The sequence below is a fragment of the Caloenas nicobarica genome, chromosome 21 (genome assembly GCF_036013445.1).
Source record: "Caloenas nicobarica isolate bCalNic1 chromosome 21, bCalNic1.hap1, whole genome shotgun sequence".
Lineage (NCBI taxonomy): Eukaryota > Metazoa > Chordata > Aves > Columbiformes > Columbidae > Caloenas > Caloenas nicobarica.
The window spans coordinates 585,938-608,245 of NC_088265.1; the positions used below are offsets into that span (position 1 = coordinate 585,938).

General features: G+C 59.3%; 1 protein-coding gene across 2 annotated transcripts in view; it reads left to right on the plus strand.

Moving 5' to 3' along the window:
- GRM4 (glutamate metabotropic receptor 4) overlaps positions 1-22,308 on the plus strand; it is a 35,984-nt gene that overhangs the window by 5,511 nt on the left and 8,165 nt on the right. For both annotated transcript variants that reach the window (XM_065649358.1, XM_065649357.1), the window contains 6 exons: positions 915-1,672; positions 8,198-8,414; positions 15,535-15,670; positions 17,602-17,756; positions 17,982-18,122; positions 21,760-21,960. In XM_065649358.1, coding sequence (XP_065505430.1) covers positions 1,154-1,672; positions 8,198-8,414; positions 15,535-15,670; positions 17,602-17,756; positions 17,982-18,122; positions 21,760-21,960 — 1,369 coding nt within the window. In that variant the 5' untranslated portion in view covers positions 915-1,153. The remainder of the gene's footprint in view (positions 1-914; positions 1,673-8,197; positions 8,415-15,534; positions 15,671-17,601; positions 17,757-17,981; positions 18,123-21,759; positions 21,961-22,308) is intronic.

Consider the following 22,308-nt stretch of genomic DNA (forward strand, 5'->3'; position numbering starts at 1 on the left):
CAGAAACGCTTTGGAAATGGGCCTTCAAGTGGCTCCGCCGGGCAGGGATGTGCATAATTTATGGGGGTGAGTCGAGGCGAGGGCGCTCCTGGCCGGGCCGGGCTGGCTGCGGAGCCGGGAACCTGCTGGCGGTGTAACGGGGCTCGGCACGGCCGGCTGCGGCGGCAGCACCCCCGGGGCCAGCGCAGGATCCGGCCCGGCAGGCGCAGGCTCGCACGCTGGGCTCTGCGCTTGAGCTGAGATTAATTTAAGCTGTTTCTTCGGTCTCACTGTTGCAGCCTGTCCTGCTTGGGGAATGCATTTGTCTGCTCGACTCTCCTCTGCTTTTTGGTGCCTTGCATTAATCATGTGCTGCCCTCGCAGCATCCATCAGCGGCTGCCTGGAGACAGCAGGGGTGGGCTGCAGGAGAGCCTTTCCCCAGAGGGGAAACTGAGGCAGGGCGCTGTGCTGTTTGGGTAGGGGCAGTTCTGAGGCACAGGGAGGGAGACGAGGGCTCTGTGCTGAAAGCAAAGGAGAGCAGGTGAGGGCATGGGGAGTTGCGGAGGGCCGGTGAGAGCTGGGACCCCCCCGGGCTCCCCTGGCTGTGACAGCGCGTGGGGCTGGGATGGAGGGGCCTCCCTGTAGCCCCAGAGCAGCCACCAGCCTGGTCCTGCTGCTCGGGGCAGTGATGGAGCCGGGACCCCTGCACCAGCCCCTCTGCCCGGCTGCAGTTTGGGCTGAGCCAAAGCTGCTGACGTGAATCAAAAATCAAGTGAATCCCAAATATTTTATTTATTTTTTTATTTTATTTTTCATTCACCCCCATGCTGGTTTCTGCCAAGCTCGCAGATGAAAGCTCAGAATCGCTGATGTCCTCTTCATGGTTCTGCTTAATTGTCTCTCTCTCTCCCTCCCTGCTGTCCCCCCACCCCAGGCCTCTGGAGCAAGGACTCGAAGCTTTCCCTGTGCTCACGTCTCCGCCGCTGCCTCTGCCTGGCGTAGCCATGCAGACCCCGGCGCTGTCCCGCAGCCCCTCTGCCCGCTGCTCCGCGGGGGCCGGTGTCAGCGCCGGGAGCCGCTGAGGGACCCGCGGAGCCATGCCGCCCGCCCGCCGCGCTCCCTGACCGTCGCCACGATTCGCGCCGCCAGCTCTGCCCCAGCACGGCTTCGGCGATGAGCGCGGGTTCCTTTTGCATGGAGCGTCTCTCCTTCTGCCTCCTTCTGAGTGCCTGCGGCTGGGGCTGGGCGCCCGGGGGTGCCGCCAAGCCCAAGGGCCAGGGCTACCCGCACATGAACTCCATCCGCATCGACGGGGACATCACGCTCGGGGGGCTCTTCCCTGTGCACGGCCGGGGGGCAGAGGGCAAAGCCTGCGGGGAGCTGAAGAAGGAGAAGGGCATCCATCGCCTGGAGGCCATGCTCTTCGCCCTGGACCGCATCAACAACGATCCCGACCTGCTCCCCAACATCACCCTGGGCGCCCGCATCCTGGACACGTGCTCGCGGGACACACACGCCCTGGAGCAGTCGCTGACCTTCGTGCAAGCCCTGATCGAGAAGGACAGCACCGAGGTGCGCTGCGTCAACGGCGGCCCCCCCATCATCACCAAACCTGAGCGGGTGGTCGGCGTCATCGGTGCCTCGGGCAGCTCCGTCTCCATCATGGTGGCCAACATCCTGCGGCTCTTCAAGGTAGGGCTTGGCGGCGGTAAAAACAACTGCTTGGCGAAACCACCGCGGATGTTTTTGCCGTGTTTCTCCACGGGTGCCTCTTCCTCCACGGCTGGCGGTAGGCAGGAGCTGGTGTCTTTAAAACCCTTCTCCTGCCTCCCCCGAGTCCCTGGGGATCCCACCTCATCCCCCTCCCGTGACGACACTTGGAGGATTTTTCTCTCTTCTCCCCGGCGTCGTGGCGAGGGGGCTGCTGCTGCTGGCGTCAGCGCGGGCGGGGGAGGAAGCTGCCGTGCAGGGTCGATTGGGAGTGGGGCTGAGGATGCTGTGGAGTGGGGTGACTCGGGCTGGGCGAGCCTGTGGGGGCTCAGCCCCCTGCCCCCCCCGCAGTGCCGCTCTGGGGTCACAGCAGGTTGCTCAGCACTTGGTCCCGCTGAGTCTGTAAAACCTCTGAGGCTGGAGAGGGTCCAGCCGTGCTGGGGCGCCCCGAGGGTTCCTGGGGTGCAGCGCTTGCCCGCTCCCCAGGTGCTCTTTGCTCCAGCCCAGGGGACATCAGCCAGGCTGAGGACACTTGTCCTGTGTCACCAGCCTGGGTGTGCAGGGGCACGAGGGCTGCTCTCCCTCCCGCTCCTCGTGCCAGCCGCAGGAAAGCCGAGGAGTTTATAACGACTTTCTCCCTCGCTGTGCATTTATTTATCCGCAGCGATGTCCCTGGGCTAGAGAGTGTTTGAACAAGAGCCCCCCGCAGCAAACAGCAGGAGAAATGTGAATCCCGCAAAGGCGGCAGCACTGGGAGCCCGGTACCGGGTGTGTGGACTGGGGTCCCTGCTCTGCTCCCAGCACCCAAACCCCTCGGTCCTGCAGGGCTGGTGCCGCTTGCCTTCTTCTCTTCTCCCCCTCCTCTTCCTCCGCCGGCCGGCGTGCTGAGAGCGCCGGGTGCCCTCCTGGGAGGGCTGGAAGCTGTTAGCAAAGACAGAAAAAACAGATTGCTGATGGAGTTTGATTTTTCTGGGTCCTTTTTTTAAAAATGTGTTAATGTTCCAGGCAATGAGTGAGAGGGCTATTCAATAATTAAAATAATATAAATTAGAGGGAGCGGGAGGAACTTAAAAGCTATTTGCCAAGACAAAAAAGATTGAATGCTTGCTTCGGAGAGGAGGAGGGAGGCAGGAGAGCGACGGTCAGTGGAGTGGGGAGCACCTACATCCTTTCTGGGTTATTATTGTGTTTTTCTCCCCCTTCTCCTCCAATTTTGATCCCTGGGCAAAGCAGCCGTGACCTGTGCAGGACGTCACAGAGCGCAGATGCACCTGCACCCCGGCCTTGCCCGGGCACTGGTGCTGCCGCGGGCTTGGTGCGGGCTCGTTCGGAGCGCCGGCTGCCCCAGCAGCTTCCAACCCCAGAGCTGATCTCGGCCCAGTGTGACACTGAGGATGTGCGGATGGGCGGGTGGAGGGTGGAGAGCTCGGAACCCCTGGAGAGGAGGATGCAGGACAAGCTCAGCCCATCTAGAGAAGTGCGGGTCCCTGTGTGGGGGTGTCCGTGCAGGGGGTGCAGTCCCCAGCCGTCCCCAGCACAGGGACGTGGCTCCCATGGGATGTCGGGTCTCCATTCCTGCAGTGACGGGGGCTCAGGAGGGCTCCCCCCACCTCCGCTGTGACCTGAGAGCTGCTGCTGCTCTTTGTTATTCAAATAGCGGGTTTATGGCAGGGACATGCTTAAAATGAGAATAAGGCAACTTCCATTTCACGCCGCTGCTGACCTTTAAGCGCGGGTGACTCTGCTCAGAGGTTCAGCAAAGCGTTTGACCCCCGGGTGCTGGCGGCTCCTTTGCCTGTCCCCTCGGGGGTGTCACTCGCGAAGCTCTGGCTCCCACCGCGGCATCGTGACACGAGGCGACGCTGCTCCTGTCCCCCCAGCGCCCTCGGTGCTCCCCAGACAGGGGATGCTGGTGTGGAGTGGTGGGTGCTGAAGGAGGGGACTCGCTCCTGGCTGGGGAGCACCGGGGGTGTCCCCACCACGGTCCCTCGCCCCATCCCACGCTGCCGTCCCACACATCCCACCCCCCTCCGTCCCGCTCCGCTCCTGCCGGCAGCGAGCCCTGCCCCTCCCCACCAGGGGTTTTGTCACTCCCACGCTACATAAATAAATAACGTGTCCTTCGTTAGATGCCACTGCCTAATTAAAGCTGTACATCAGTGGAACAACGTGCAGATGCGGCATCCTCTGTCCAAGCCGGTTTCATCACTCCTCGCAGCTCTGCCTGCAGAAAAACCTTCCCCCAAATCCCTGCTCGCGGCTCCTTGCGATGGCATCTCTGGCGTCACCGCGAGCGTTCTGGCACGCTCCAGCTCCTTCCCACCAGCTTCCCAGCCCCAGCTCTGCCCAATTTCTCCTTAACCACCACAGCAATGATGGTGTCAAAGGAACCAGGTTCATCCCCGGTAAATGGGATCCCAGAAAAGCTGCGTCAGGGTCTGAGGTGCTTTTCTCAACCCCATCCAGAAGGAGCTGGGACATGATGAAGCTTGAGTGCTCAGCCAGGGTGAGGAGCATCCCTGGCGTGCGGCTGGACTTGACACGCGCCGGACTCTTTGAGGTGCTTGTTTGCTTGGAGGCAGCGAGTGCAGCAGCTCTTTTTAGCACAGGGCTGTTGTACAGCATGAGTAATTCCCCTAACGGAGGACAATGCCCATGGCGTATGCTGCGGGAGCCGGCGGTGCTCCAGGCATGTGAGGTTTTGGTGCCTGCGGCCAGGTTGCCGGAGCTGGATCAAGCCCCCAGTGCTGACCACCCCCCCAGGCTTGTGTCTGCTCCCTGCATCCCTGAGCAGCATCGCTACATCCTGGGAGAGGCCCCGAGGCTTTGGGGGCAGTGGGATGGGTGATGACGGGACGGATGCTGTGGCGGGACGGATGCTGCATTCACACCGCATGTCCCTGCTTAGCGGGTAAATAACCTTCACGAGGGCAGGAAGGTGGAAATCAGCCGGGGGATGCTCTGATTAATCACTCACTCCTGCCACTTCATTTCCTTCTTCTTCATTGAGTTTATTAAAACAAATTGCAGCTGCCCGGCTCTCGGCTGGGATGGGAGCTGTTTTTTGGCGTTTTCCACTGGAGCTGCCTCTGCGGCATGGGAAGCTGAGTCCATGGGCAATTAAGAAAAATTTTGCTTCCTTGTGGCTGGTTTTCCATCTGCCTGCACACGCCGCGATGAGCCGGTGCGGGGGCTGGCCGGGAGATCCTGCCGCGCTGCCCAGCGCTCTGTCGTGACAAGAGGCAGGCTCGTTGGTGGGGCCGAGCAGCCCGTCCCCGGCCGGCACCAGCACTGCCTGATTTACATGCTCCATTTAACAGGTCGCAGCAAAGGAGCTGGTGGGTCGGGGTGTCCATCGCTCCCCGCCCCGAGCTGTGTCCCTCGAGCGCGGCTGTCGTGTCACCCCGGAGCAGCTGCCTCTCGGTGACATCGGAGCCGGGCAATGGAGGAATTTGTTACCGGATCCATGTTGTGTCGGTGCATTGCGATGATTGAGCGATTTGCCTGCTCGGGGCAGTAGGAGCCATTCCCACCATTTTCAGCTGGGGAAACTGAGGCACAGAGGCCTGGTGAGCAGCCCGGGGTCTGTGGGGTGTGAGATCTTTGTCGCTCTCCCAGCAGATGCTGAGGGCTGGTCCTGTCCTGGGCCAGATCCTCACGCTGCTCCGACCGTCCCCGCTTGTTCCGCCAGCCCCTGTGGTTCTTTACACTCTCCTTAATTAAAAGCTGCCGTCCAAATGGCTTGATGATGGAAATTCTAATTAAATCAATTCCGTCTTGTCAGTGAACCAGAGGTTTGCATAGATATGCATGAAATTAATAATTATGGTTAGGGAATTAGCTGCTCCCGGCCCTGTTTCTGGCGCAGGGGGGCTGGTGCTGGAGCCCCTTCTCGAGGGGATGCTCCCGCCCGGTGTGCGCGGCTCTGGCTCCGCAACCGCCCATTTGTTTGGGCTCCTTCCTTCCCGGTTGATGCTCAATCGATGGTTTCAGTTGGAGCACTGCAGCCCCCAAGCCTCGGGGGTGCTTCTGGGTGATGCTGACTCTGGTTTTCAATTCAAAAAAAGGGAGGAAGGAGGTTTAAACCCTTGCCCTGGAGTTACTCCCCACTCTTGATGGCACAATGGAGCCTTGGGGTGCAGGAGAGATTTCCCCCGCCCCTTGGGATTGATCTTGGGCTGGAGATGAGCCAGGTGAGGTACCACTGCTGCCCAGAGGTGCAGCTGCGGTACGTTTCCAGCTTCCCCTCCCCACCACATCCTCCTTCTTTCTAAGAACCTTGAATTCCCTGCCTGCATTTTGCTTTTATGGATTTAAAAGGACTTTTGTCTTTTATCTGAGAAAATAGCTGGTGTTGGGAGTTGGGCTATTGTGGAGCAGGAGATCAAAAAGCAGAGGGGGAAAAAGGCAGAAGTCGTCTATGAAATGGTCATTTGGGAACTGGTATTTTATTTCCACTTCCATCCATCGCAGAGGAACAAGAGAGAAAAGCTCTTCCCGTTTGTTTGTTGAATACAGCTTCCAGTTTGTAGCCTATAGATCAACAGGTATTTTCCAGGCTTTGTTTTCCAGCAGGAGTTGGAGAAGGATGGGCAGCCCGAGGGGTTGGATGGGCTGCGCGGTGCCATGGGGCATCACTGGGACGTCCTCATCGCCAGTGCCCTGCTGAAGAAACAGGGATCAGTTTGAATTAAACCACTTTGCAGAGAACAAATCCTTGGGAAAGGACCCTCTGGACAGGCGGGGTTGCGTCCCTGCCCCCAAATCCCCTTTCACGTGTCAGTGCTGCTGTCCCTGCCCACCCGCCCTCCTGGCACGGGCACTTGGCATCTCTTGCCCCATCCCAGCCCCGTGTCCATCCCAGCCCCGTGTCCATCCCAGCCCCGTGTCCGTCCCAGCCGTGTTCCCATCCCCGTCCCCGCTGCGGGGGGGCGAGGGCAGCCGGCGCGGAGCAGCCCCCCCGCTCCCCCGGGATGAATGATTGCCAGACGGGCGCCTCGCCTGCTGAGCAGAATTTTAATCGCGTCTCCTGCATCGGCTCCCAGTCACAGATACCCAACGAGCAGATCACAGCCCTCGGAACGGAGCACAAAGCAGATTGTCACACAGTAATCCTATTTGTGCCTCGATAAAGATTCCTTCCTCTCCCTCTCCCACTCCTTCGCCATCTCTCCCTTTTTTCATCTTCTGTTTTGCAGGCAGGTACAAGGGTGGCTGCTCCTTTCCAGGGGCCTTTTAGCATTCAGGTGGAGTCGCGGGTTTATAACACCGATATCGCGTTTAATAGAGAGAGAGAGAGAGAGGAGTGGAAGAGGGGAAAACAATGAAGAAACAAAGGAGAAACTGGGAGCAGGAGCGGAGGAGGATGGAGGGGCTGGGAGGGTCTGTGGGTGACTCTGGTACATGTGTCCACATCCCCAGGGTGACAATACCCAGCCCAGCTCCCCACAAGGTGTCTTGATCTTATAACATGAACTAGGATTCCCACAGACCCCAAACCTGCCCCCATTCCCTCCAACCCGCCCCGGTCTCTCAGCTGTTGGGAATTGGCCAGTTGCTTAACGGGGAGTGGTGATGGGTGAGGCCAGAGGCACCCGGAGCTGATTTGGGCATCTGGCACGACCCAGGTGCTGCGGAGCCCGGGGATTGCGGGGATCCGCTGCATCCCTGGGGCTCCAGCAGCGTCTGTGCTCTGCAAGCTGTGACCATGGGATTACTCCCGAGCTGGATGGGGTGAGCAGGACAGGGGATTGCTGTTCCCAAGGCACAGGGCAGCCGGGGGTGGTGCTGCCCTGGGCTGTCCTGGCAGCCATGCAGCAGCTGTGGGGACACCGAGGGGACAGCGGGTGGCCGGTCCCTTCCCTGGCTGTGCCGGCGTCTCTGCAGCGCTGTCCTGCAGCTCCAGCGGTTCCGTCGCTGCTGAGCTGAAACCCTTTCCCGGGCTCTGCAGCCGCTGCAACGTGCCGGACTGTGCCGGGACAGGGACCTGGTGGGGTGTGGGACATGGGGACGGTGGACGGGGCTGTCCGGGTGTTCGGTGTGCTGTTAGGAGGGAGCTTCATGCTGGTGGGGAGAACCTGGGCTTGATAACTGAATAAGCCTTTTCCATCTTTAAGATAGATGAATACCCATGCTGTGTTTTGGAGATGTAAAGTGCAGTGTGTGTTAAGCATCGCATGATCCTCCGATGCTAGATCATTCTAGTGTACTGAGCGAGGTGCGGCAGCTCTGGTACATTTACAGGGCTTATTTATCGCTGGGGTGGACAGAACCCAGTGAGGTGGGGTCGGGTCTGTCCTCCCTGGGGCAGGAGGCCAAAGGGAGACCCCAGATTGCTGCGGGGGCAGGAGCGAGGTTTTCCCTTTGGCCTCTCCACCGACCCGTGGTCTTCCTTGGTTTCCACCTCCCTCTCCTCCAGAGCGGGGCTTTGTGAGCACAGGCAAGGTGAGGACGTCGTGGTGGGGTGGAGGTAACTCTCTCTTGACTCTTTGTCTGTCTTCATCCCAGATCCCTCAGATCAGCTACGCCTCCACCGCCCCAGATCTGAGCGACAACAGCCGCTACGACTTCTTCTCCCGCGTCGTCCCATCTGACACCTACCAGGCCCAAGCCATGGTGGACATCGTCAAAGCCCTCAAGTGGAACTATGTCTCCACCTTGGCCTCCGAGGGCAGCTATGGCGAAAGCGGCGTGGAGGCCTTCATCCAGAAATCCAGGGAGGATGGTGAGCGGGTTTCCCTGGGATGGGGGCTTGGCCTGGGCTTTGGAGGGACGCGTCTGGTTGGGACGCGTCTGGTTGGGCTTGGCCTGAGCTGGGATGTGGCTGCGGTGCGTGAGCAGGGGTGGCTGACGCGCCTTGGGGGACAAGCCCGGTGGTGGGGTTTTGGGGCTGCTCTGCTGACTGCAAGGACGATGTGGTGTCCAGCAGGGTCCAAGCTCTCCAGCAAGGATTGGGACCAGCAGCTGGCTCTGCAGGGACGGCTGCCGTAGTGCTGCCAGCTCCTTTCAGAAAGTGGCTCAGTCCCGTTCCCCGCTCGCCAGGAGACTCGGATCTGCTGGGTCGGTGGCTGCTGAGCTGCTCTAACCCCCTCTCTCCACAGTGCTGGGCGCGTTCCAGCAGAAAAGACTTTTACAAATGCTCCCAGGTTTTAACAGAAAATAAAGTTGGCACCAACGTGCGCTTCACCCAATTTTAGTGGAATTATCCCCGAGGGCAGGTGCTTTAACTTGTCTATAGGCTTTGGACAGGCGGAAAGTCCATGCTCAGCAAAACTCTTTGGGAGGATTTGTCTGGAGGCAGAAAGCGTTTTGCTGACGGGAGCGCTGGGATGCTCAGGGGGGATTAGCAGCCTCGGGAGCGGAGGAGCAGCTCGTGGTACTCGCTGGTGGCCGAGCATCCGTCCCGGGACCCGCTGGGATGGGAAGGGCCCCCGGGTGCTGCTGTCGTGGGGGCTTTTGCCCCCAGGGTCCCTCCTCGCTCCGGCATCGCTTCGCCTGCGCAGCACCACGTGCGTGGGCGAGACGGGTGTTTTATGAAGCAGCGAAAACCCCGCAGCGCGCAGGCTGCTGCCTGTTACTGGCTTGACTGTATCGGAATGGCACATTAAGTTCTGGCAAAATCGGTGGGACACCAGCCTATCTGGAGCTTGTCAAACTGTGTTATGGCCTTATAAATGGATAAAGGGAATAAAAACTTCTAGGTGACGAGCTCCTTATCAAAGGCCTATAAATAGGAACAGCGTTAATTCTGTCTCGCGCGCGCGTCCTGGCACTGGGAACCGGCTGTGCTTTTAATATGCTAGAAACCCATCTGGGGATTCAACCTGGAATCTGCTCTTCAGGATTTTAACTTGAAAAGCAGAATATTTTCCCAGGGCTGTGGTTTTGCAAGGAGGAGAGCGTGGGGATGCCCTGGAGCAGGCGGGTGCGATGCTTGTGGTCCGTCGGGCGATGGGGATGCGGGTGCGATGCTCTGCCCCGTGGCTGCTGCTCCCGGGGCGGCTGTGCCGGGCTGGACGGGGCCGGGCACAATTCAAACCCATGTTCCTCCACCAGTAAGCACCAGTGAGGAAGGAGCATGACCAGTAAGCAGCACGAGCACTTTTTCTTTGAGATACCTGTGGTTACCGTGAATTCCTATAACCAGATGGTTAATGATATGACGGAGTAATTGCAGAGTAAACGAGTGTATATGGAGTCGAAATGCACGTGTATTAATCCGGGGCCGAGGCAGTCTTGTAATTTGTGTATCCACATAACCCAACGATTATGTGCATTAGTGATAATTTAGTTATCAAAAAGCATAATTCGACTGTAATTGCGGTATAACAGCGGTGTAAGTGCAGCCCGTGCGTTATCAGCAGTAACGCGGCTGCCCTGCTCGTGCTGCAGGAGTACGGTGATTTCCGGGAGCTCCATCCATCAGCCCCAGTGTGGGGGCTCGGGAAGCGGCTCCCTGGGGTGTCTGGGGGTCTCCGAGCTGCTCCCCAGAGCATCTGTCCTGGGAGGATGTGCCGGGGGTTGGCCTGGCTCCTTTGCCCGTGGAAGATGCTCTGCAGCCATGAAAACAGTATGGTTAGACCAAAAAAATGTGCTTTTTGGTTTTTTCCTTAATTTTTTTCATTCGAAAATCCCCTGGCCTTGCCCCTGGCGGTGGCAGCTGCAAGGCTGGGGGCAGAGCCGGGCTGTGCTTCTCCTCTGTCTGTCCCATAAAGGGGGACGCTCTGCTGACACCAAAAGGCTTTAAACCAGCCCGTAACCGCAGGGAACGGGTGAAGGATCCGTCCCCTTTTATAGCCCATTTGTAGATGCCTGGCTCTGATGTGCGCTTCTCCGGCAGCGTAAAGGGTCCTGTGACTTATTGCTGCTCCAAGGTGCCTGCAGCCTGTCCCAGTGATGTAAAGAGCTCTCGGGTGACCCAGGGTGCGGCCCTGCAGAGTTCACCCGTGTTGGGGTATTTGTGCCGGGGAAGGAGCCCGCGGACCCCGGGCTCGGGGTGAGCATCTCCCCGCGCTCCTCCAAGCAGCTCCGCTTCATTTCTTGTGCCAAGCCTGAATCTTCAGAGTCAGTTTTTATTTCCGTCAGGCACTAACGCTCAGTGCTGCAGTTAGCAGTCAGCACTCAAGCTGTTTGCTTTCTGATACATTATCAACTTGACCTTCAGTTTCAATTTTTAGCAAAGCCTCGCGTTGAAGCCTTCTCCATCGCAGTGGAAAGCGTTTCTGCTCCAGGCACAAGCCGACCCCTCCGCTGGTGGGGGGAGAAGAGACCGACCCTGATGGGTTGTTCTTGCAGCCGGGTCTGGCCCTGGGCTGCGGGACAGACTGACCCGGGTGGCCCGTGGTCTCTTACGTATTGCGGTTTCTCTGACAACTATGCTGTTGGCCCCTGGCGATTGCTGGTGCTGGCACCAATGGCCAGGCAGTCCTTACTCTGGAGAGTGAAGTTTTTTGGGGTGCTACCATTGCAAAGATGTTATGTCTGCGAAGGATGAATTTTCTTTGGCAATCTAAGTGTTTTCAGTGCTCCCCCGAAGCATCCTGCCCAGGCAGGAGGTGTCAGCTGTGTTCACAGCTTGGCAGCAGCATTGGGGTGTCCCCACTGTCCCCATCTCCTTTTGTGCAGTGTTTCCCCTGACCCTTGTCTGTGGCATCGTGTCAGTGGACAGACAGACAGACCCATCAGCCATCCTTGGGCTCCCCGTGCGTTGACATCTCCCCTCTTGCTGAGCTGTTGGAGATGAAGGATTAGATTTATGTTTATGTAATTTAGCTGGTGAGCGTGGCATGTTATGCCACGCGTCGTAATGTGCAGTGCTCGGTTTTGTGAAGAGGGTAATATTTCCAGCCAAACGCAAGACTCCTTAGTCATGTGTCTGGATCAATTTTACACTGCCATTTCCCCCCGCTATTGTTTTATCCTTCGCTGAGTTTTCTATATTTTTAGTTAAGAAGCTGATATATATTTGTGAGGCAGTTGTTCATCCCCATGTGACGTTCATGGCTGAATCTTTCTGGTTTTAGCCGGGTTCATTACTTTTGGTTGATGCATCAGGATGTCACCCCCAAAGAGCCGCTCCCAAGCCTTAAGGCATAAGCAAGCACTGGACATGATTTACAGCACATTTGTGTATGCAGACCTGGAGGCTGCTAATCCTGGGTATTTGCTGGTGCTGAGGGTCGCCCCGTCCTGCGCCCTGCGGACACCGTCCCCGTGGTTCAGCTGGGACGGGTGGGAGGACGATGCTGGTGGGTACCAGCCCCCGGTACCTCCCGGTGCCGCTTGCAGGAGTTTCACCCCAGCCGAGCGCACAGGGTTTAAAGCAGAGACCTCAGACTCATGACAGCGCGGTGGGAGCAGCAGGGCAGACCCTTCCCATGGACACGCTCTGTGGTGTCATTACTCGAGGGAGAAACTTGAATTTTCTACTCCCTGGCATCCCACCCAAGGCCCTAGATTTGAGATTAAGGCTTGCTTTTTTCCCCCATTGCAAATTCATTAATTACTGATTTAGCCTGGCAAGGCAGGCAGTTGAAAAGCAGGCGCAAATTGCTCAGATTCATAACGTCTGATGAGATTTCAAAACACTGAAGAGCAGCATTTGAGCCGGTTCCAGGGACAAGGGAGCCAGTTCCAGGGACGAGACGGGCGGCAAGTGCCAGGAGCCTCCGGTGACGGGGCCGCGTGTCGCAGAGCCCAGGGCACACGGGGACGGACCCGCCACCCCAAAGTGGGACCGTGCTCAGAACCGAGGGCTCAGGGAGCTGCTCTGTGCTCCCCGAGGGAAGGGGCGAGATGAGATCCCCGCCTTGCAGTGACGTGCAGGAGCCTGCGAGCTGAGATCTGGCCGTGCTGGGGGATGCGTTGTGGTCAGTTTTGGTTGACAAAGGCGGGTCGGTGTCCCCACGGGTTGCAGGAGCCTTTCCCAAACTGCAAAGCCACTCGTTGCTGTGGTGTTGAGGATGGATGGGTGGATGGACGGACGGACGGTGCAAACCCTCGTGCAGTGCAGGACATCCTGTGCTCTGCGATTAGACCAAGGCACGTGCGTCCGGCCGTGGCACAGGAGCTCTGCTGCTGCGAGGCCACAGAGCCACCTCCCTAATGGCTTCTCTAACGAGCTGGTTCCTGGAGGCTTTGAAGTGACATGAGTAGTGAATCCCGGGGCAGGGGAGCAGCCAGATGCTCACCAGTTAATACTCTGGGTTTGGGAATCTCGCTGGAATGGCTGGGAAGGGCAGGAGCGCGCAGGGAGCAGCGGGGCTGTGCAGAGCTCAGAGCTGCCCGGGGAGCACGTCGTGGCAGAGGGGACACGCTCATCACAGCGGAGGGGACGTGCGTGTCGTGGCACAGGGGACATGCACATTGTGGCAGAAGGGACGCGCGTGTCACTGTTCCCAGCACGATTGAGCTGGGTGCCCCTTCTCCAATGTGCCGGGTCCGTGCTCCCCCGGTGCTTTGCAGCCGCCAGCCCCGGGAGCCCCGCAGAGCGTTCCCTGATTGATGGTGTGCGTTAGCGACAGCAAAAGCTTATTATCTACCTGCAATCAAGAGGGCACTTCAGCGTCGCACTTCCCGGAGCAGCTGCGTTCCCACCGAGCCCGTAATGGCGGAGATTAAACCCTGACCTGTGTTTGACAACACGCGTTAACCCAGCGTAACGAGGAGAGTCCCGAGGCCCCGGCGAGCGTCTCCATCCCTGCTGTCCCCAACCACTGGCCTGGCCGTGTCCCGCTCATGTGCTCCGTGGTCTCCAGCCACTGCGTTAATAAGGTCCTCGTTACATTTTAATTGCCCGTATCCCTTTTTTGTTACGTTCCTCATTAGTTTGATTTAACAGAGCTGCTGAGTAACTCGGTCATTTCTGAATTGCCATTGATTTAGTCTCTTATTTATTTACGGGCTCATCTCCTCTGCTGCTCCCTTCTCCCCATGCGTGCCAGCAGCTGGTCCCTGCCGTGAGCTCACCCATGGCCACTCGCTGCCCCTGCGGGTGCCACGGGGTCCCGGGGGTGCTCAGAGCCGCTGCCTGGGGCGAGGGGAATCAAACACCCGCGGAGGAGCTGGTGCAAACCTTGCTGCTGTCCCGGGCAGCTCTCACCACTGGGTTTGCTCTGGCCGTGCTGGGAAGGGGCCGGTGCGGCAGCTCCATGTGCACACCTGGAGCCCCTGTGTCCCTTGCACCCCTGTGAGCACACGTGTGTTCAGGGGCACGTGTCGCAGTGGGACACGTGTCACAGTGTGTGCCCTCGTGTGCTCACCCCAGCCAGGAGCAGGGCACGCGTGGCACGGGACCCTCGCGGTGCTGGTCCTGGTGACACGCGGGTGGGCACCTGTGCCAGCCCCGAGCTGTCACTCGCGTGTGCACACGCCCGCCCGACTGCGCCGGGGCGGTTGGAAGGCTCTCATGTTTGCAAACTGCTGGGTTTGTTGAATTTTCTCCTTTTATTGCCATGGAAACTGTAATTAAGCTGCACCGGCTCCGTAGCCGGGGCCGTGGTCTCTGGCGGCACAGCCGGTGCCGTGCTGGCCTGGCTGGGGCTTGGGGGTGGCCGGGGGCTCGGGGGTGGCCGGGGCTGAGCACCCCGGGCGGGGACGTGCCTGTCCCGCTGGCGCTGCCCGCTGCTGCCCGTCTTGCCTGGCTGATCTGTCTGTCCAGGAGTCTGTTTATCCAACTCCCTCCTCTCCATCCATCTGGCTCCCCATATGGGAAACAAACAGCAAATTGGCCCAATTTCTTACCGTAGGAAAACAAACCAAAAAACCTAGCAAGCCGCCCTGTCTGTGGCTGGGCTGCGGGGTGCTGGGTCGGGCAGTTCTCCCCCAGTGGGTGTTTGCTGGGGATGCTCTGTCCCCACCCCTGCACCTCCCGTGCTGCGTGCTCGGCACCCAGCAGAACCCGCGCGCTGTTGTTTGGCTGCAAGGGGCCAAATTACCCCAATTTTCTTCCAGCCCTGCGGCAGGGAGCGAACCCTCCTGTCCCAGGGGCCTGTCCCCATCCTGTGCCCCCGCTCCTCTCCGGGGCTGTGAGCTGGGAAATCTCTCCATGCTGCCATGTGCTAATTACTCTGACCTTTGCTTAAACTGGGAACTTTTAGTGGCAGGCGAGGTATCAGCCGTGTCATTTACTATGCAAATCGAGACCATCAATTACATCTAGAAGATCTTGTGATGTTTAATTTTCTCTCCCATCCCTCTTTTTATTGGCATCTGCAGAAATGCGGGAGCAGGAGGGCCCTGGCTGTTTGGAGCTGGCGGCTGGGAGCCCAGCAGCCATGTGCGGGGACTCTGCCAATTGCCGGCTTCCCCTTGCCTCTTTTAATTTTAATTAGCTGCTTTTGCAATCGCCCCGTGGAAAGCGGGGCTGGGAGCTTGGCTGGTGCCGCAGGGATGGGAATAAACCCCTTTGCAGTGCCAGGCTGCTGTCCCGGGGCGAAGGGCTGGTCCCGGGGCTGCACCCAGCATCTCCTTGTCCCAGGGACTGGTTTTGCTGGTATTTGGCTGTTGTGCACTGGTTTTGCCGGTATTTGACCATTGTGCACTGGTTTTGCTGATATTCGCCCATTGCGCGTGCAGAGCCCTTTGCAAAACCTGTCCTGGGCTGGTGAGGGGCTGGTGCTGGGAGCTGCCTGGAGACCCCTCCCCGAGCTGTCAGGGGTGGCCAGGGGCTCTGGGGGTGTCACGGTGCTGAGCCCCTTGCTGGGGTGCAGGTGAGCTGGGGAGACCCCTGTTTGCCTGTTGTGGGGCTGAGGAGCCTTGGGAGAGGGGCTGTCCCCAGGGATGGGGGCTGTCCCCAGGCCCGGGGGCTGGCGGGTGTCTCAGTGCCGGGGCTCTCTGTGCCGCAGGGGGGGTGTGCGTGGCCCAGTCCGTCAAGATCCCGCGGGAGCCCAAGCCGGGAGAGTTCGACAAGATCATCCGCCGCCTCCTGGAGACCTCCCATGCGCGGGCCGTCATCATCTTCGCGAACGAGGACGATATCAGGTGCGAGGGGCCGGGCGGGCTGGGGGGATCCCCACCAAGCCTGGGGTGTGTGCTCCATGAGTGCTGCTGGCCGGGGCGCGGGACTTGGGATGCGATGGTAGGAGCTGGAGAGCAGGAGCCAGCCCTGCCTGAGCGTGCACGTGTGTGCAACGTGGCAGAGGTGTGTGTGCAACAGATGTGCCTGCAGAGCTGCCCGTGCAGCGCGGCGCGATGTGTCTGCAATGGGGAGGACGCACTTGCAGCACGGCGGGGACCGGTCTGACCCACCAGAGCTGACCTCAGTGGCCACCTGGCACGTCGCTGCCATCAAACTGCAGCAACACAGAGCTCAAAGGGGGGAAAAAAACGCTTTCCATCAGCTCCGAAGCCCCCGCTGTCGCCACCAGCTGCTCCCTGCTGCTCCTGGCCGGGTTGGAGCTGCAGCAGAATCCAGGCGCTGGTTCTGCTTCACTGTGCAGCTCCAGCCCCAGTGGGTCCGGGGCCTTTCGGAGACCCCCGCTCGCCCCCCGGCGGGATGGGGCCGCAGCCGCGCTCCGAGGGGATGAGCTGCTCTGCAGGCGAAGCGACGTCTTGCAGCTCCTGTTGTTTATGGAGCAGAATGATTCACATGGAACTACCCCTGATTTCCTAAGTATCTAATTTATTAATCAGCAAACATTATGTAAATGTGGGTAAACTGCGATTTTAAATCGGTTTACATCGGTTGTGCAAACGCTCCGAGTTTCTTTTTTCCTTCCTTAATAGAAATGTCTGCAAACCTGACATTTACGCGGGTGTGTGGCGAGAAACGGGGGATTTACCTCGCTGTGTAAATGGCAAGCCCCATTAACTGGGGTTTGTAAACATTTACCCATCCAAATAGGATTACATCCCCTGAACGGCGGTTTCCGCACACCCACCTGGCACTGGGTAAGCCTGGGTTTAGGCCGGGCCCGGGGGCTGCCCTGACCCCGGTCCTCACGCAGGGATGCGCGGCCTCTCCCAAATCGTGGGGGCTCTGCCGAGCTCCCTGCGGGGACGAGCCCGGAGCCCCCAGCGCGGCTCCCCGGCCGTTTGCTGGCCCGCGGCTCCCCGGGCTCGCCTGCCTCTTCCCTTCTTGTCGCCGCTCTCTGCTCGTTTTTTGTTGGGTTTTTTTCCCCTTATTACACATTTCAAACACCATCTGGACTTGAAATGATCAGCTTCCCACGGCAGGGGGTGAGTCACAAATCTGCCTCCTCGCTGCACGGGAGATGGGGAGACTGGGGGGCCCTGGGCCCCCCTCCCATGGGGCTGGGGACCCCCACAAGCCCTGAGGGGACAGGGGGCCCGGGGAGGGTGGGATGCGGGAGAGCTCCCGTCTGCCTGCAAGGGTTTTCTGAGCTGTGCCGTGCAGCGTGTGCTGCTGTGCGCCTGGCGGTGGTGGAGGATGCTCGGCAGGACGGATGGCATCTCCAGCTCCCCACTGCTGCTCAGCTGCCCAAATGGCACCAGTTGAGCCCAGCAAAGCCCAGGTTAGCTCAAGCCTGGGTGCTGGCAGCACTGACTCTCTCCTGTAGCTTGCAATGCTCATCAGAGCTGAGAACACACATGCGCTCTACAGTGCTGCTGCTTTCCCTGCCTGCTGCGGCATAACCTGATTTTTTTTCCTTAATGTTGGGTAATTAAGGGGGAAATTGAATTACCAGTCAGCAAATATGCAGATGAGGTGGGAGAAGCAGTCTGTGTGCCCGGGCTGGGGAGCACGGAGGGTGCGGGAGCCGAGCACACGCTTTGCTCCGCGTATCAAGGATTTGCTCCGTGTATCCCCGTGCCCCAGGTTGTGCCCGGTGCTGAGCGCCTGGAGCAGGAGCTGCAGGCAGCGCTGAGCCCGGCCTGTGCAGCCCTGTGTCCAGGGGGAACACGGAGCCGGTGCCCCAGCGAGCGCCAGCGCCTGGTGCTTCTCTCGGCAGGAGGGTGCTGGAGGCGGCCAAGCGGGCGAACCAGACGGGACACTTCATCTGGATGGGCTCGGACAGCTGGGGCTCCAAAATCGCCCCGGTCCTGCACCTGGAGGAGGTGGCCGAGGGCTCCGTCACCATCCTGCCCAAGCGGGTCTCTGTCAGAGGTGAGGGGCTGCGCTTGGGGGGTTCCCTCGGCTCTCCCGGGCATGGTTGTCCTCCCCGGGTGGGTTTTGCTCGGACACAAACCCACTGTGCTCTCGCGCTTCCCTCGACCCCACCGATTGCCCACGAGACCCTCCTTCCCCTCTGCCGGGGGATTTCTGGGCTGTGTTAAGCATCTCTCTGCCATCCCAGAGATTCATCGCCCCTGTCCCCTCTTGCCCACGCAGGTTTCGACCGCTACTTCTCCAGCAGGACGCTGGACAACAACCGCCGAAACATCTGGTTTGCGGAGTTTTGGGAGGAAAACTTCCACTGCAAGCTGAGCCGGCACGCGCTGAAGAAGGGCAGCAGCATCAAGAAGTGCACCAGTAAGAGCTCGGGGGGGCTTCTTGCGAACCAGGGATTTTGGGGCCATGTTGAGCATGCGTCCCATCCCAGAGACTGATCACCTCCATCCCTGGTGAGCCCCTGTACTGCTCCAGGCAGGGAGCCCCATCCCAGGTCCCCAAGCCCCTCCTCAACCCCCACTGCGCATTTTTAGCTATTTCCAGCTAAAAGAGGCTTGCAGGGATTAATGCCGTAAACAAGGCGAGCAGAGGATCTGTCTTGCTGACAGCGCTGCTGCCGAGGTGACGGCTGGAGGCTGAAGGAGGTGACATGTTTACTGAGAGATGGGAGAGATTTACTGCCTGCCTGGCACCGGCTGGAGACAGATAACGCGGCAGCTCGCAGGCTGTGACGTGGCGGGACTTGGGGACAGTTGCACGTCCCCCTGTCCCCTCGGGAGGGACGTCTGTGGGGGCCGTGGTGTGCGGTGGGCAGATGGACCTGGCTGTGCCTGAGAAGTTTGATCATTTGCGGGTTTTTTCCCCCCTTTCACCGCTGAGGGTGAGGATGATGGTGCTTCCACGTCCATTCCACAAAGGTTCAGCTGGTGACTTGGGGACACCTCTCTGGCACTGCAAGGGCTTCCAGCACTGCAGCTGCCCCAAGTAGCCTGGTGGCTAATGCCCCGGTGTGAGCCTGGTGAGCAGCCGGGGCAGGAAAACATGCCCATGGCCATGGCCTTGAGTAGCCAAGAGCTCCTTGTCCTTCCCGATCGCATCGCGAAATCCTCGGCACCAGGGAATGTATGGGCAGGTCCTGCAAATCGCTTATCTCTTCATCTTCATAGTAATGCAGCATTTAAACAAGCAATATTTCAGGGCCAAGGTATTAGTGGAGACAGCTGAAACCACAACATGGCAAATGTCCTAGGAACTGTCTTTAAATTATCTGAATTTGTCAGCAAATAAATTATCTCCTGGACACTTGCTTGGCAGATAAATGGAGAGAAATAATGCACGATAAAGCAAATAACCTGCCTGTGCAGATCCCTGTGCTCCTGCTTTGCTCGGTTTATGTGATTGTTCGGTTTGGGGCTGTTTTCTAGAGGGAATTGTACTGACCTTCCCCATGAGCTGGGGTGTGGGTAGAGCCCCAGACGCACAGTGAAATGCTGGCTTTGCTTGCTGCTGCAGCTGAGAGCCAAAGCGAAAGGGCTGGTGGGGTGACAAGGGCAGGAGGACGGGGCACGGCCCCCCCTCTGTGACCACACAGGGACCACAGGACGCTCCCCAGCCCTACGGGCCGTGGTTTTTCCAGGAGAGTTAGTTAATGGCCTTCGTTTAGCAGGGCTGGATGGTAACTTGGCTTTGAAGCGGGGCTGGTGATTTCTCTGCACTCTGCTCCGCCCAACCCGCTGTGGACAGATGCGGAGCAGCAACGTGGGCAGGGGTGGAGGAGCTTTGATTTGATTTTCCTCCTTTATTTGTGATTCTTCGTATTATTTTCCTTTTCTGTTTTGCTTCTCTTTGGTCTCTTCTTAATATGGGGTTGAGTCTTTTTGTGGCGCTGGCTGTTTTCCAGCACTGCATGCCCCGGCCAGGCCAACAGGGGAGGATTTGCAGCGTAGTTCAGGTAATAAAAGGCTCCTGTTGACCGAGGCTGGGTCTGGGCATGCAGGGACACCCCGGCAACGCCTCTCCCGCTCCCCGGACGGGGTCTGCCGGCCTCGCGATGAGGATTTCAGAGAGATGTTTGCGGGAGCATCGCTGGGGGCTCAGTCCCTGCTCCAGGACGGGCTCACCCGGCCCCAAACTGCCGTGCTGGGTGCTGCTGCCAGCACCCCGTGGTGTGGACACCCCGGGGTGACACCCCCGGCTCCCTCCCGGCGCGGGTTGGATGAGCTCCTGCCCGGCACCGCGGACGTGCTGGGAATTGGTGCTAATCCCGTCTCATCCCCCGCTTGAGGAGGCAGCGGCGTCCGCCCTCCGAGGGCTGCCCGTGGAGCCTCGTCACGCACTTGAAAATTAATTACCGGCCCTGTAGAACGATGCCCGACCCTGCTATTATAATCAGTGGGGTCACATCCCTTTTGTGGCCCTAATCTGCTGTGAGTTCGGTGGAGATTTATGGTGTCCATGTCAGGAATGAGCTCTGTGTTGCCCTCTATGTGCACCAGCCAAATTCCCATCTGCAAAAAGCAGCTGGGGCCGAGGACAGGGTGCCCAAGGGACAGTCCTGGGGACACCTGCGCATCCCCCGGCGCGGCTGAGGCACCGGAGCTCGATCTGCCGCCGCGCGGGGCTGACGCTGCTCACAGGAGCCAGAGGAAAACCCAGCCGGGGTTATCGCAGCGGGCCGTGTTTGACTTGCTGGGACCTGTGCAGGGATGGAGGCGTCCGCTGGGAAGCCAAGGAGCCGGGAAGGCGTGAGTCCCGGGTCCCGCCTGTCCCCTGGGCGCAGCAGCCTCGACGGGGCTGGGACAGTCTATTACATCCTTTTTTTAATGGGTAATTATCTTGACAAGACAGAGTGGCTTGTCTGCGCCATGAGAGATGAATGCGGGGAAAGGCCCAAAGATGAGGGAGGAGATTAATAGCTCTTGTCAATAATGCGGAAGAAAGGATAACTTGACAGGTTTCACATGAGTAATCTCCACGGAGTCCAAAAGCATTTTTACAACTTTGAAGGATGGGCTATAAATTCACCTCCTTGATATCATGTTTTCTTCTTGGTCAGTTCGCTATCAATTTGCTTTAGTGTCCTGTCAGCGGCACGTTTGGCTCTTTGTCCTGGCGCAGGGACCTTTGGGCACGTGGCTCCCGGGCCGTGTCCTTCAGCAGAGATTCGCGCGCACCCAGCGCTGGCTCCGGCCACCGTCCCGCAGCAGCGAGGGGACGTGCCCCCCGCCTCCCTGTGCCGTTCCTGTCCCCGTCCGCACAGGCTGCGTCCTGGTCCCTGCAGTCACGTCAATCACGCCTTGCAGCAGGAGCATCGGGCACGGCGGAGCTGGAATGACTTTTGGCCGCTCCTGGCTGGGTTTCTGGAGGATGGAGGATGGCGGCTGCGCCCCCGGCTCCTCACAGCCCCCCTGCCCTCTCGCCGCTGCCGGAGGAGCCGCGGGCTGGCGGTGCCGGCTGTGCCGCAGCCGTGCCGGGGTGCAGAGGCCGCAGCTCTCCGTCACGGCATCACCCCATGGGAGATGCTTTCTTAGCTGTAATTAACAGCGTGCTACATTAATCGGTGTCTTTTGCTGAATGATTAACGTGTTTCTAGTGCCATTAGGGGCGGTTTGACAGGAGAGGCAGGCAGCTGTCGCGCGTAATTGCTGGATCCTGCGAGCCGGGATGGCGGGGGAGGCAGCGGGGTCGGCGGGGCGGGAGGGCAGCCGGGGGTGACGAGGGGCGCAGGGTGACAGGAGGCTTTGGGAATGTGACAGAGGACGCGCAGGCGGTGATGGACGCTGCCTGGGCCGCCCTGTGGTGCCGCTGATGGAGACCGAGCTGGTGGGAGCTCCAAGAAAGAGGCATTGGGGCTGGCGGTGGGTTTGTGGTTTGGGACCGGGGCTGGGGGTCGGGGCTGCCTGGGGTGAGCGGGTTTGTCTGAGAGGGTTTGGCTGCAGCAGGATCGTCCCTGCGGGGACGGCAGGAGCTGGCAGCCCCGCTCTGTGTGTGCCCGCAGACCGGGAGCGCATCGGGCAGGACTCCTCGTACGAGCAGGAGGGCAAGGTGCAGTTTGTCATCGACGCCGTCTACGCCATGGGCCACGCTCTGCACAACATGCACAAGAACCTCTGTCCCGGGAAGGTGGGGCTGTGTTCCCGGATGGACCCGGTGGACGGCGTGGAGCTGCTCAAGTACATCCGCAGCGTCAACTTCTCAGGTCTGCCCATCCCTGGGGTGGCGAGATAGTGTCCCGGGTTGTCCCCTGCTCTGGGTCGCACAGCAGCACCCACAATTCGTTCCTCGTCTGTATTCAGATCTCTGGAAACACATCTTTGCCTCTGCTCTGTTTCCTTAATAAACATTTTCTGTCTTGTCCTCCTTATTACTCCTATTTATCTCCACTCTGTGATCTCCTCTGCAGTGTCTCTTTTATTTATTTTTCCCTCTTGCTGGATTTTTCTCTTCCTTCCTTTCGTTAGTGCTTATCTGCACAGTTCACTTGATTTAACTTTAAAGCTGCTTTTCCCCCTTGTTTAAAAGAAGCCGTAAACCAGCTGGTGTAAGA